The sequence below is a fragment of the Catharus ustulatus genome, chromosome 16 (genome assembly GCF_009819885.2).
Source record: "Catharus ustulatus isolate bCatUst1 chromosome 16, bCatUst1.pri.v2, whole genome shotgun sequence".
NCBI classification, from domain to species: Eukaryota; Metazoa; Chordata; class Aves; order Passeriformes; family Turdidae; genus Catharus; species Catharus ustulatus.
In genome coordinates, this window is record NC_046236.1 from 9,123,678 (window position 1) to 9,138,544 (window position 14,867).

The window sequence follows — 14,867 nt, forward strand, 5'->3', positions numbered from 1 at the left end:
CAGTGTCAGGCTCTGGTTGACAAGGAGGTGTGTGGTCATGGGTTGGACTCGGTGGGTTCAGATGTCTTTTCATCATTGATTCTGTGATTCCCTGAAATAACTGCACCCTTCTGTAAACAGAGATTTCTGCCTGCATGTTTCTCTGAGGCTACCCACGTAGAGAAAGGAATTAGAAATAAAAATACATACTGTTTAACAATGGTCTGTCACTTTCTGTTTGGTACTTCAATTTACATCACTATCACTCATAAGTGAAATAATGCGATTTCTTTCACTAGGATTTCTCTTGATACACACCAAAGTAAATGGGAACAAACCTCTGCTAAGACCCAATGCAAAAGGAAAAACAAAGCACTGTATGAGCAAATTTCAATATATAGTTGATTGAGGATCTTCTTTGCTAGAGCTTTTTATTAATTAAATTTATTAATTAATCAGTGTTCAGTGCCTAGAAAGTTAAAAGAACATCTTACTTGTAAAGTTTTTGTCCTTATAGCCTCAGACACTTCTTCTGTCCAGTAAATGCATGAAACACAAATAACTGTCTGTCCAGGCCACTGAAGTACCCACTCTTTTCGAGGAACCTTAAACCAAAAGACCAATTTCAGAAACCAGAAGTCATATAAACACAGTAGATGATAGCATTGATGACAATTACTTTCCTCAAATGTCTTTTGTTTCATGCTGCAAATAAATGAGACTCAGACTCTAAAGCTTTAATACTTTTTCTTCATGAAACTTCAGAATTAAAACTTCAGATTGGTACTATTGAACAAGAGGAGCTGGATTCCACTCAGCATCAAACATGTTTCCCTAGTTAAGAATTTGAGCAACCTATTCATGTATATTTGTTTATGAAATCAAACTTATTCCATAGTTCAGGAATAATTACCTGGCTATATCCTTTTATACCATCTTGAAGAACCTGTCTTACACTGGCCAACATCATTTCTTCTACTTGCAGAAGCCATTTTTCTACCATGCCCTTCAAGAAAGAAAAATAGTTAAGAGTCAATACACATTTCCTGATTGTATTCTTCTTCAATGACAAATTATTGAAATGTGTTAGGTTTAAATATGCTTTCTTTGGATCAGGTGTATATAAAAGGAGTAAAGGTTGAAATTACCCAAAATCTGACTTAATAAAACTGTAGTTTACATTGTCTGAAGGCAGGTATAATTAAGCTAACTCTAAAGACAATCCAGCTAAAGAAACAGCTTTTGTTTCATGTAAGCATAAACAAAAAACACAGATGGCATGATCAACTAAGCCTGCTCATTTTAACCCAGGGCATGCTTTGTTCCTGCAGGATTAAGGGAAAATTGTATCTGTAACTCACAACATGCCCCACCTTTCAGAGGAATTTACTACAAAATTAGCATGTCTTACTCCTTTTCACAGGAAATCCTTTTCATTCTAGAACACCAATCTGCCTTTCTTTCTTCCTAAACTCTTTCTTCGTAAACTCCTTTCATGATGTGATCCTAAATGGTTTAAATCTAATTCCCTCAAAAACATGCACTTTATGCAATGTATTATGTATTAATCTAATTTCATATAGTAAAATTTTAAAAATAATTACATTTGCTTTCACTGGATAGATTTTGTCTATGAAAGGAACTACTTCTTTCTCTGAACTGATCATGCCTGTGATCTCCAGATCTTTTGTGAACTCCAGTTTAGCAATTCCTTCAAAACACTTCTTCAAATGTGGTTGTACTCGAAGTGGATCCTTTGTTTCAGACAGTATTTCAAGCAGCTCATCATTAGACAGGAAAAAGAATCTGCCAGAAAAATAAAATTACTTTCCAATCATAAAAACTGCCATTAATAATCTATTCATACAATTGGTTTTATTGTTGCTTAAGATACTATATATCAGAGAGGAAATTATTATCTCAAATCCCTTAAGCAATTTTTAACATTATAAAACTCATCACATCTATTTTTTTCAGAATTTCAATGTGACCATCTTTTTATGCAAAGGAAGAAAAAGGGTTCTCAAACTCAGGCAGGAAGGACCATAAGGCTCCAGCCAGCCATTAGGTACCCAGTAAAAGTCTGAATCCTGCTCCTTGTTATCATGTACAACTCCCACAGATCACACCCCTGTAAAGAGGGTGGGGCAGCATAGCACCCATGGGAAGGTAGCAAGCTCCTTCAAAAACACCCTGTAAGTAATAATGCCTTTCTAATCAAAGTTTACATTGTGATAGACAGATTGTGCATCCCCATCCTCACCTGTTCTGGCATTTCACAACTCAAAGGAAAATGAGTTATGTCTGAATATGAGAACAGCTTTTCATTTTTTGCTGCATGGGACTGTATATGTATATAAATGTATATGTATATAAAATTAGACTTTTCAGTAGAAATGGTTTGAAAGAGCTTACAGTTACTTGTTTCTAACTTAGGCCTGTTTAATTAATTTACCTTGGGAAAAATAATCTTTTCGACTCCAAGTAAGTATTCAGCCCCTTTTGAATGTCCTCTAAGAGAATATTTGCCTCCTGAAGTCTGTCTAACATCTTGGGCTGTTCAGTTGCTACAAGTACCTTTGTGTCTTTCACCTTTGTAAAAACAAACACATAGCAGACACTGCTAAAAATTGCAATGAATTTTACATTAAAACTGTTAACATCAATCACATATACTGCAGGAGGCTAAAAAGCTGCAGTTCTTCTCTGTAGTGTGCTTTCATGGTATCAAATACATTTGCACTATTTGATAGTTTTGCTTTTCAGACTGCCAATTTTACCAACTTGAACTTTATAGACATTAATGAAGGAAATATCAACAAATAAGATCTTTGGCACTTGCTCCTGTGTCTTGAGCTTGCTCCATTGTTTTCCACACACAAATAGGTTCTGTTAGAGACACAGCACACGACAATTACTCCCTGTTCTCTCTTTCTGGTTACACTCTTCTTCAGAGGGTTCCATTTCAGTTCAGGCCTCGTCATTCACAGAGTCTGAGCTGTTGGACAGGTCTCAACTCCTATTTAGTTACACTGATTATTTCAACACCTTTATCACACAACCACACACTCCCAGTGTTTTTGACAAACATCGCAGCTCACACCACCACTGTCTGGCCTCTTACTCAGCTTCTTATTTACAAGGAATTGAACAGGTTACCAAATTGCACTTCCTATCCTCATTATCTTAACCTTGCTACCGTGACAGTCCATATTCACTAATTTTTTTTAATAACCATGTTGTCACATATTAGCAAGCAATCTCTGGGGAAAAAAAATCCACTTGGCTGCTCCAAAAATGTGTACACCCTGTAAGTCTAATGAAAACTCTCATTGTATCCAGACAAGGCTTTGTACCTTGTCAGTGAAGTCGTAAGCAGATCCTGAGAGCACAAATCATTCCTCTTTCTACCTAATTCTGACCATTTAGCCATATGAAAGCTAGAAAATTTAGAATTCATGTTCCTTGAGCGGTAATTCACCCTTCAACACCCAGCCTTTACAGAAATCTCAATACAATAATGATGTAATCTACAATTTTACAGCAAAACTAGAATTTGTTGGACTTTAGTCCAAGGATTTTCCACTTCTTTGATACAAATACCCAAATGCAGAAAAGAACAGTGTATGTGCATGATATTAATAATCATGTTACCAGATGTGCATAAAAATGCACAATTTAGGAACTGTTAGCACTTACCACTTCTGTCATAATGTTTTTCCAGTATGAATCCACAATCTTAAACTTTCTTCCCTCTTCAGGCATTTGAGCTATAATGTCTTCTGAACTAAAAATTGGTTCCAAATACAACCATGTTGCCTGACATTTTAACCAGCTATCTATAATATCTTGCATTAAACACAGCTTATCTTTCCAAGCCTGCAAGAAAAAATTTAGTAGTTAAGCAAAATTACAACAAGAAAAAAATAAAAAATATGAATATGTGTTCTTAGTTAATAACTCTCTCACATCTTCTCGTGTCAAAATATCTTGAAGCACTTGGGGAAAGCATATTATGAGACATGCAAGCTCAATCAAACTGACTTTTCCTTACCAAACATTCGGCTTCTATTGGTTTGATGAAGGGAGAGCCACACACTGTCTGAGTCTTAACAATGTGATCATCCAGCAAAAGCTGGATGTCATCCACTGCTGACAGGATGTTGGTGTCCTGTAAACACATCACATTTTGGCAAGTCAAATGGCAGTCACTTTATCCCACCACTCATTCAGTTTCCTATTTCCCTCTTCTCTATGATGTGAGGATATCAAATGGAATCTCCTCTGTACACCTCTGTTTCAAAGGTCCAGAGACAGATTGTTTTGTGATAGGAAGCTGGTGCCTTCTGACTCAATCTTTTGCACTGTGATTCTTGTTTCTTCTGGGCAAATTAAAATTTCACTTCTGTCCAGCTTTCCATACAATACTGGGGAAGTCCTCAGGCTTACAGATTTGTTAGGATGAGTATGTGAGATCACAAGCTGTCCAAATACTAAACTCCACATAAAAGGAGTTATAATAGTGGAGACATTTGCTGAGCTGTGGGTTAAGATACAACTTTCCATTGTGCCACAATCAATCCCAAGCAATATCCCTCTAATATTTCTCAGTTGGGATTCAGAATCAAAGTAATTATTTTCAGATATATATATTTATGGAAATGGGTCTAGTGGGAAGGAACAGAGGAGTGGCTTCACCTGCGGATACCATGGGACATATAGGGACACGTAAGGGCATGGCTGGGCACATTCCTAGTTCAAGTTCATGACTGGACCTTTGCCCTCAGAAACCCCTACTGTTATAAGTACATATTATATTATTGGCTTTTTGCAAATATTAAAATGGATAGTATTTTTTTTTTAGTTCTGCTATTAACAAAACTTAGAAATAGTAATGTGATAAATATTTTTTTTTCTTGGACTATAACATGGTAATGTAAAAAGCTTTTGTTCATGTAACTAACACAGAGAATGTTAAAAGAAAAGATAATCAGGAAATTCTTCACATTCTTGGATTATGGGTGACACACCAGAACCCAAGGAAAGAATTTATTGATCTTCTGTTATCAGGGAATACCGATATGTTGATTTACAGGTTGGGGGGATGATTTTGAATAATGCATGAAGATCTACGAATATGCAACATGCTGATGCATTTAAAGAAGTGTTTTCTGATTTAGTGCTCTTAGCCGAATGTCAAGCACCCAGCCATAAGAACCTTTTGCTTCATTGTCTCCTATTTGTCTTTTTTTTATTAATCCTTTTAAAATTTACCAGGAAAGTGAACCTCATTTTTCACACCATGTATTGTTGAATTCACCACTCCCCTGGGGTCTCTGGATGTGTGCCTTCAAGTTGTACAGTTTCTATGATTGTTATTTTTAACATTAAAGTCTTTAAGTTTCGAGGCCACTCTGTTGTTCCCATCTCTCTGTATTTACACCACGGATTTCCTGGCTGGCCCAGTCCCAGAACAGCTGTCAGTAAATCTTGATTTGGTGTTTACTCACAGTATCCCTGTACTTGGCCAAACCAAAGTGCACATTGACCCACTCCGACTTCATCTTCTCTATTGATTTCTCCAAGGAATACTCCTTACTTGCAGCTGCTCCAATAGGTTCTAGTCTAAATTGAAATTAAACATATCTTTGAAATGTTTTCATAACATAGCTGAAGAGCAAAAAAAATAGCAGTTGTAGGTAGAGTTGCATATCAGACTTCCTATCACAATTTATTAATAATACCATAGACTCTTTCTTCAAGGAAAATTTTTTCCACTTTCAGCCTCACCAAGTTAAAGATATTCATTGGAAGACAAATACAGACAGAAAATTCTGAATGAATCAATTAAGTGATTTAGGAACACAGCTGGATTTTTATGCCTCTGTGCTACAAGAACAACTGACAGTTCACATCTGGATAAATATAGTTGATTTTACAGCATGTTCTAACAGCACACAAAACCCAAAATGAATTAATATTTGCTATCAGAGCTATGAAATACAATGTCTAATAAAATGAGACTTCTTACTGTTCTACAAATTTTGAGAGCCCACAGTCCAATATGTATTTAAGGTTAGTGTTGTTATCCAGTTTGATTTCACATCCTACAATTTCACTAATCTGGAAAAAAAAGTAAGAAAGAAATCTATTATCAAGACGCATTTTTGTAAAATACTTTCCAACAACAAGCAACAAATTCTAACGAAGTATTAGTGAATAACACCCTAATTTGATTTTCTGCCATAAATTATTAATTTAAAGAAGCTTTTGCCTGTGGCATTACAAATTTCAAATCTGGATCTGTTATGTCACAGGATAAAAGATATTGGATTTTCAGTTTCTGTAGCAGAATATTTCCACAGCTAAAGCAGAGTGTAAAGTACCTGCTTCCAGTGTCTCTCCTTCATTCCACGATTGCAGACAATTGACAGCACAGGAAGATGATGTTTAAATTTATCAAGCTTGAATTTCATGGATTCTGCCATGCGCCTGGGCACAGGCACATCTGGGAAGCTCTTACAGAGCTTGTACATGGTCCTCCACATATTTCCAACTTCTTCATTAATTTCATCAGCATTCAATTGCTGAAGAGATCCTGAATACAACAGCATTAAAAATGAACAGTAGGCACATCAGCACAAGGAGAATCTCAGGGTGGTTTAATTACAGCTGGTTTTTAATCATTTTCCTCTAACTGGAAATCAATTTGTGTTACAAAAAACTATCTTAATGCAAAATCCAAGTCAGTAACTATTTCACATTGCTTAACAGCATTTATTCCTTAAAATTATTTTCTTACAACTAATCAACTCTCTCAACTTCTACTTGACTAACTGCAAATAACATGTTTCATCAAGTGAACATCAAAGCCTCACCATTCATCCACTCCTCAGATTTGGTATGGAAAGTATATGCTGTTACCCAAAGCTGCTCAAAGGGCTCTTTCATTGCAATTATAGATTGCAAGAGAGGAAATTGAGTCTTCTCCTGCCCAAGCAAATCTTCTTCATAGTTAATACCCTTTTAAGGGGGAAAAGAAAAGCATATTATTCCCATCAAAATAAAAAATTTCTATTGTTATTTAAAATTTAAACAGACAATATTGAACACAATTATTTTACATGTCTTAAAGCCACACAGATATGTTTATATAGGCCTGTGGATTATTTCTGGTGCATAAGGTAACGGTGTTCTTGAAAATTCCTCTGATTCTTTAATTTCTTTTCCAACATAAACCATCCTAAGATCAAGTCCAATGGTTAGCCCTACATATGTGGGTATCTTTTGCAACTCAAATAAACATAAAAATCCAAATCTATTTTAGAATAAGATAATGTGCCTTGGCATTCAATGAAAACAAGGCTCACAAGTTTCCAATCCACTGTGAAATGAATCTGAATGTAAGCTATTCAGAGAGGCTTGTAGGATTTTTTTAACTTGTGATTATGTTTTTTCCTTTTACAGAATTACCTGGGAGCTCCCACCAAAGCAAGTGTTAATTGCTGTGTTTATTCATGGTAAGACATTGTCCAAAACATTTTACAGTAAAAATCAATGTGCAAAGATTTAGATTTTTAAAAAGTATTGTCTTCTTCATTTTACAGGTAGGGAGGTGAAGTGCAGAGAAATGCTGTCTGAAATACAGACACTGAATTCAGATTGAGTCCTGAGTCTGTGTTTTTATAATGCCAACAGGCCTTTCATACAACTTGTCATCATTTAATATGAGCTGCAGGCAGAAAAAATATAAAGATCCATATTCCAAGATAATATTTAAATTCATGTATTCACTGAGCTAATTGTCAGGTCATCTAAATTGTGTAGATACACCTCTCATTGGGATCATGTATTAAGAAACTTAGGCTTAATTAGTTGTTCTGATCTACCTATAACAGCATATCAGTGCTGTTAATTCACACTAATTAAATATACTGGATGCCTTTAAATCAGATTAATGTGTTGATGTGTAGGACTGCCAATTTATTTAAATTCTAAACTCATTTAATTGGTTCCATTTTTTCTTTTGAGTTTTTTCTTAATTAAAATATTAACCCTCGTGGCTCCATATACAAAGAAATCTCATTGTCTCACTGTGATTTAAAAGACTAATTAAGCCACACAATGCCTGTGAGAGCTCTCAAAGATAACCCTTCTCATTTCCCAGCAGAGTCACAGCTAAGACAAACTGTTCACCTTAGGATGATACAGTAAATTAGATGGAGAGCCCTGAATAGAATCCAGGAATCCTGGTCTTCAGTTTGTTTCTTAGCATTTGAAATCCCTGTTATGTGTTAAAATGTGTATTTAATGCTTATCAGCATTACATGGAAATGATACAAACGGCTGAAAAACATTTGGGTTTAATTAGAGAACAAGCAGAGGGATTGAAAACACAGCTTCAGATTCAGGGAAAATGCCAGCTCCCCACCATTCTGCCTCTGTCAGCTCTGCCAAAAGAATTGTTTTCTGTGAATAGCATCTTGGTACTACTGACTGCTTGGAAACACTGAAATTCAGTATTTCAATTTTTTAATTGAAAATTTTACGTTTTTGAAAATCCTTGAAATTTTTATCTCCAAAATTTGCTCTTCAACTCAGTAGTTGGGACAAATCAGCATACAGGCACAAGATGATATTTGCCACATCTTTGTGATTTGGAATCTTTAAAGTCATCTTAATAATAAATGGCCAGAACCATGGAAAAAAAATCGGGGCAGGAACCAAACTTTTGCTCATCCAGCACACTGTAACCTACTCCATACTCAATTAATAAATACTAACCTCAAATTCTGTTAGTGCACTGTCTATCTTCTTATTTATCTCTTTGAAATTCTCAGCATTCTTCCTCAATTCTTCTGCAGTCACAATATCCCCCCGCTTTTTGTAGCTTTCTACTTCTTTATAATAAACTTCAAGAGTTTCCTTAAACTGAGAACACCTGAGGTAAAGATAGCTAAGGTAATGTGATGCTGTGTTTCATTCCTTTTCAGGTTTCAATTCTTTTATTAATCACAACAGGCACTGTCACATGAAATCTGATCTCAATATTAGTGTAAACACAGATGCCAGTGAAGGCTCACTAATCACTTAGATCATTACTGTGCAGTTCACAGGATTAGAATTCAAGGCTCATTTTCAGACCTCATAATTGATTTACTTACATTTACTACCTCTGCTACCTAGAGAAAATAAAGGAAGAGTGAAAACAATGTAACAAAGCTGTGTACTGTTGTATGAATCAATATAACAACATAAAATTATGAACATTCTGGACCAATCCTCCATTCCTCCTCTCAGATCTATTTAAGTATAGGGATGCTCAAATCCACCCTCATCAATAGTATTTTTCAGAAATCTTCATAATACTACAAGCTAGATTTATTCCTTACTTTCTTCTAAGTTTTCCTTCTTTGAAATTATGTCCCTCCTACTCAGTGAGATTTTTCTTTTCTCCCAAAATTCCCAGTGAAAAAAACTACTTAACACCATACCTTTCAAACAATGCCTTCTCCACCTGATTCCTCTTGTCAGTCAACAGATTTTTACTGCTTTCAAATACTTTCTTGATGTCATCAGGCCAATGGAAAACTCTGCTGTTCAGGTTTATGTCATCATCTGAAATAAAAAATATAGTCACCTTTAAGAAAATACCTTTTAACCAATGATTTAATAGAATGGTTATTATATAATAGACTGGTCAATAACAAGCAAAACAGTTAAACTATTTAGGAATAAGCAAAGAAACTGGTGGCTGAATTATCTTTACTGCAAAGAAACTCTTCCCTAAAACAAGTCTGATTAACAGCAAAACTGTAAAATCAAGTTAAGAATGTGAAATTCTCTAAACAAGACGTTAGCTAGTCAGAGACAGTTTGTAAGAACAGTTATTCCAGAATATCAGTTCCATTCCACAACACACAGAGACCACTCCTAGCTAAATGTGTATTATACCTACATAAGATGGATAAATGTTTAAACCATTTCTAGTCTTCAAATCTGTAAATGCTGAATTCTTCACAAAAGCTAGAGTATCAAAACTAGAAGATGAGTAGACATCTCCATCTTCACATTTGTCTGTTCAGTGCGCTCTGGTCATTATAACTAATGCAGAACACATGCTTATAAGACCAGCTACAGGGAAAATGTAATTACGAAATAGTGCAATTGCAAACGCTCCAGTCCAAAATCTAACAGTGCAAAATTGTCCTGGCTTCCAGAGGCATTCTAAGTTTTATCACAAATGAAGTCTAATAAACACAACGTATCCTTGTTATTTCTATCACTGTCTGATCCAAAAGTGTATTCTGCTTAAGGAAACAGTATCATCCTGACAGTAAAAGAGGTTTGCATTCATTTAACTGCCCTTCCTTTTTAGGTGCAGCAAATAACAGATTGCATCTGTCAATTACATTTTTGCTTTGAATCAAAATGCAAACTAAAAGTAACTTCTACAGATGTATCATCAGTCTTAAAGAACAGCCTTTATATTAATTAAGAACAGCAAACCATGACAGCAAAACAACTGAAGGCCTGTTCTGATCTAATCCTCAGCTGCACAGATGCAAGTCCTCACTTTTTCTACATGCTGTCATAAACACTTTGGCACATGGCGTTCTGGATGGCTTTTATGCAGAGAATTTTTATTTAATAAGATAGAGATGCAACATCATTTGGTCAGATTACATAACATTGACCTGATAATACCTAAAACACATTAAAAAGTCCTGTCTATGCTGTGTGCCATTCCTCTACTCTTCTTTGCTGCACTGGTACATTTTGGCCTCTGTTTAATTCTTTTTATTTCCTTTCTGACTCTTTTGGAACTTTCCATTAGCACTTTAGAAGATGCAACATTTAGGCATGCAGAGTCCATTCTCTATATATAAATATTCTCATATGGAAATTTTATAATCTGTAGGTAAACATACCAGAGAGATCAGCATAGTCCATGAGGACTTGCAGTCTTTGTCCTGCTTTGACAAGCTCCTTTTGCAGTTTAACAACAGTAACTTCCCTGGATTTCTTTAAGAATGCATCATATTCCACCAACTGTTCAGTGTTCTGAGGCTCCTCACTCATTCTCTTTGCGATAAAGTTATACTCTTCACAAATTCTTCAACAAAAAGAAAATAGACATATCACTGGGATTGTAAATTAAGAGGTAGGCAAGATCTAGTAAAATGATTTTGTGTTTGAAACAAAAATATTAAATTTCTTTATAAATTGAACTTTTTTTTTTTTTATTTTAATGAGAGTTCTAGCCAAAGCTCCCTGTTTAGCCAGGCTGCCCATCTTGCACTTGTCTGGTCAGCACTAAAAAACCCAGCAGATGAATAAAGGTATCTCAGCCACAGATGTACAGCATCAATCCTGGCAGACAGCAAGAACCACCCACACAAACAACAGGTACCTTTGATTTAACTGCCTGTTTTCCATCACTTCAAATTCAATCAATGTGTCTTTGAGATTTTGGGTCCGACTGCAGAGTTCCTCATTCAGTTGTAAAGCATCCAGACAGAACATGGCCAGAGGAACAGTGACATCCATAGAAGCAATCTCCCTTTTCAGTTCTGTGAAGCTGTCAATCTTCTAAAAACAGAATATAATACATCTGTTATTTTTCCTAAAAGTCTATTACTGAAAAATCTGACAACTAATAGTTTCCATCTAACAAACAGGATCATTTATTCCAAACAGAAGAAGGAAAAAATCATTTTTATCTTTCCAGACACCTGCTTTTATCCACAGATTCCAGGACTGAAAGCTTTGCACAGTAATTGCCATAGTAGGGAAGACCCCAAGCTGCCTAAGGAAGCATTTAGCCATATGCTAATTTAGGGTTGCAAAGAGAAGAGCAGACAGGGCTGACTGAGGACAAGACATTCAAAAGACAAGCAAGCTGTAGATTGACCAAATATTCTGGGCAGCATTTCTGCTAAGAAAGAACTACAAAACTCACAGAAGAAGGTTATAAATAAACTTCCTCCTACATTTCCACAGCAGCCCTACAGTAATTGAGCACTCCCTAGCATTCCCAAAGGTAAAATAAGTGATTTGTTCTTCAGGCAATAAGTTAGGAAGTCATGTGTGATGTTTTAGCAGATGCATGAACATGCTGCAGTTGTCAGGATCACATTACCTCAATTAAAGCATCTAAAGGAGGACTTTTTTCCAAAAATTTTGCAACATCTTGCCATGAATTGTTGTTCAAAAGGTTGCTGTACTTCCTGTACACATTTAAATACCTTAAACACAGAAGACCACAAAAACAAGTGTAAGTTTCTGATGCAAAGTTTCTCTACAGAAAGAAACAAATACACTCAAACTGCCTATTTAGTCAAACGGGCAGTGTTACGAAACTGAGGGTTTGGAAGGGCAACAGAGTTACCAGCCAAAACTTACTTCTTTGGACCAAGTGTGTTGCTTTCAAAGATCTTTTCAAGTTTGCTTATATACTCTAAAAACAATGACTCGTATGGTTTGACTGTATTAAGAGTGAGATCACGTCTTCGTAGTGTTGGAAATAGAAGTTTCTCTACCTAAAGGAAATCATGACAAATACTGTAAGAAGACACAAAATAGCAAAAAAAAAAAAAGGTAGCATTCCATTCACCTACCACGTTAAAAAAATCATTATTTGGTAAAAACAGTGCAATGTGAAAGGCCCTGATCCATAATTAACACTAGGTTGCTCACATAGTTTGCTTGTGAAATCTGCATGAAAATCAAACCAGTGCTTCAATATAACTTGAATCTGAAAAGTATCTCCTATAACCCAGTTCATGATTCACAATCCTCATCTTTATCTTCTATTTGTCATTCTTCAGCCTCATTGATAACTTTTTATATTACAGATAGTTTTTATTAATATTGTATTTTGTATGTACCTTTGGGAGTTCCTCAGCACTCTGCAGGATCTTCTGGAAGCAATGACTGATTAAATCCCAGCATGCTTCCAAAGGTGGCTCAAAGACAATCTCAGGCTCTTTCACACAGAGTTTGACTCTGAGTACCTGAGCTAGATAGAACTGCTGTCCTTGATATGGTTCTTCAAAATCATTTCCATCCTTGGGGGAAAGATGGAAAAATTTACAGAACAAGGAAGTGAGCTATGGGAATAAAAATTTTTAAACTGTTCAAACTCTCCAAATATCCTTATTGCACAAGACCATGGGATCATCTTTCCTGAAATTTACACAAAACTGGATGTTTCAAACAAGATCTTATGGTGCTGACTCCTAAATTAATTTATAAAAGCTAGAATTGAGAAACTGGATTTAAGCCTAATTGCCTTTTCTCTTAGGTAGCAGAAGTAAAGCACTAATTATCATACAGAACAAAATTTCTAAAAAAAAAAGTAACCCATAATATCTAGTTTTTATTGCCTTTAATTGCATGGTCAGTGAGAACGACACTACCCTCAAATTGCCTTTACAATAATGGAGTCCTAATCCATGACTAGATTCATAATGTCATAAGTAGAAACAGAACAAAACAAGCAACAAAATAAAACAAATAAAAGAGCCCACCCAAACCAACCCACAAGACAAAACTAAAAAAAAATTTAAAAACTCAACCATCAGCCACATAATCATCATCCAGATGCAAAGCCTAGTGGCAAGGCTTAGTGCAAGGTCTGACAGTAAATTGCATCAAGTGAATGATTTAATTGAGCCTCTGCAATGCAGTATTCAGCCCACCATATTTATTCATTTAGTCTTACCAAGGTAGGTCCTGAGTGATCCTATATTTTAAAAAACTCATTTCATCAAAGTAGCAACTTTATGGTAGCCAAAACAGTGGTAAATGCTCCCATGGTTTAATGGTTATTGTTATAGTTCTGTGCATTACTTGAAATAATACAGGTCACTCAGTGGCTATAGACAGGGATACCACACCCATAAATCACCTCTGGAAAGGATTGCACTCGTGACTGTGTACACTTTTGTCTTCAAAGGGGATTATTTCTGTGCCTTCAGAGGAATGCTGCAACTGGTTAAGACCAAGAAAATTTAAACTAAACTAAACTAAATGCACACTCACTCAAGACTTAGCTGAAATCTCTTATAAACTGTTACTTGCAACCCTAGACCTGCCAAGTGATAATTCAAGTCAGCAGTTCTTGACCATGCAAAAATCCACTGATTATAGACAAACCTTTGAAAGATACAGCCATTATTTATGGAGGCAAGAGCCATTTGTAACATTTTAGCCTTCAAGGACCACTGGATTGTATGGCTATATGAATTATCTCCATATAAGACAGAACACTATACATAGACCTGACAGCACATACCTTGTGGATCATAAAAAATGCAAGAAGATCTTCTAAGGATTTGATAACCATCTCACGCAATTGCAATGACATTAGAGCTGCCACAGAACTAAAATAGCTTTCAACTTTCTCAGAGGAATCAGAATTCCTCTGAGGAGCAAAATGAAGCCACATATTTTTCTGATCAATGAAAACAGATGCACAAGTTGGGATCCACCTACAGTGAGATAATATGGAGACAAAGTTTTTGAAGGTTTCTTATTCTTACTTGCTCCTTACAACAAAATTTAAACTCAGAAATTACCCAAAGAATAATAAAATCCAAAGGGCTGGAAGAGAATTGATAATTAGATATCAGACAAAACTATACCTTCCAGGACTCAGAGGAAACCTGAGTTTTAAAGCTAAGGATGCTTGTTATAATGGACCAATATGATTAGCTTAAATTAATAGTAATAGACAAAACAATAGTAAATTATATTGTTTTATTGATTATGAAACAATATTCAATTATTAGCATTAGATGAGAAACAAGTTTGGAAGATATCTCAGGCAACAGAATGCAAACACTTTCTATCATGTGCCTCATATATTCTCTTTTCTTAAATTG

General features: G+C 35.5%; 2 protein-coding genes across 6 annotated transcripts in view; one reads left to right on the plus strand and one right to left on the minus strand.

The window, feature by feature from the left end:
* The window catches only part of LYRM1 (LYR motif containing 1), a 73,079-nt gene that overhangs the window by 49,567 nt on the left and 8,645 nt on the right, over positions 1-14,867 (plus strand). For both annotated transcript variants that reach the window (XM_033074203.2, XM_033074204.2), the window contains exon 4: positions 7,447-7,499. In XM_033074203.2, the coding sequence (XP_032930094.1) occupies positions 7,447-7,499 (53 nt within the window). The remainder of the gene's footprint in view (positions 1-7,446; positions 7,500-14,867) is intronic.
* The window catches only part of DNAH3 (dynein axonemal heavy chain 3), a 58,303-nt gene that overhangs the window by 33,642 nt on the left and 9,794 nt on the right, over positions 1-14,867 (minus strand). For all 4 annotated transcript variants that reach the window (XM_033074193.1, XM_033074194.1, XM_033074192.1 and 1 more), the window contains 18 exons: positions 14,279-14,474; positions 12,870-13,049; positions 12,385-12,521; positions 12,122-12,227; positions 11,393-11,571; positions 10,911-11,095; positions 9,474-9,597; positions 8,764-8,920; positions 6,858-7,002; positions 6,366-6,577; positions 6,011-6,102; positions 5,490-5,604; positions 4,034-4,150; positions 3,679-3,858; positions 2,435-2,571; positions 1,584-1,785; positions 893-985; positions 474-584 (listed from right to left, as the gene is read on the minus strand). In XM_033074193.1, the coding sequence (XP_032930084.1) occupies positions 474-584; positions 893-985; positions 1,584-1,785; positions 2,435-2,571; positions 3,679-3,858; positions 4,034-4,150; positions 5,490-5,604; positions 6,011-6,102; positions 6,366-6,577; positions 6,858-7,002; positions 8,764-8,920; positions 9,474-9,597; positions 10,911-11,095; positions 11,393-11,571; positions 12,122-12,227; positions 12,385-12,521; positions 12,870-13,049; positions 14,279-14,474 (2,668 nt within the window). The remainder of the gene's footprint in view (positions 1-473; positions 585-892; positions 986-1,583; positions 1,786-2,434; positions 2,572-3,678; positions 3,859-4,033; positions 4,151-5,489; positions 5,605-6,010; positions 6,103-6,365; positions 6,578-6,857; positions 7,003-8,763; positions 8,921-9,473; positions 9,598-10,910; positions 11,096-11,392; positions 11,572-12,121; positions 12,228-12,384; positions 12,522-12,869; positions 13,050-14,278; positions 14,475-14,867) is intronic.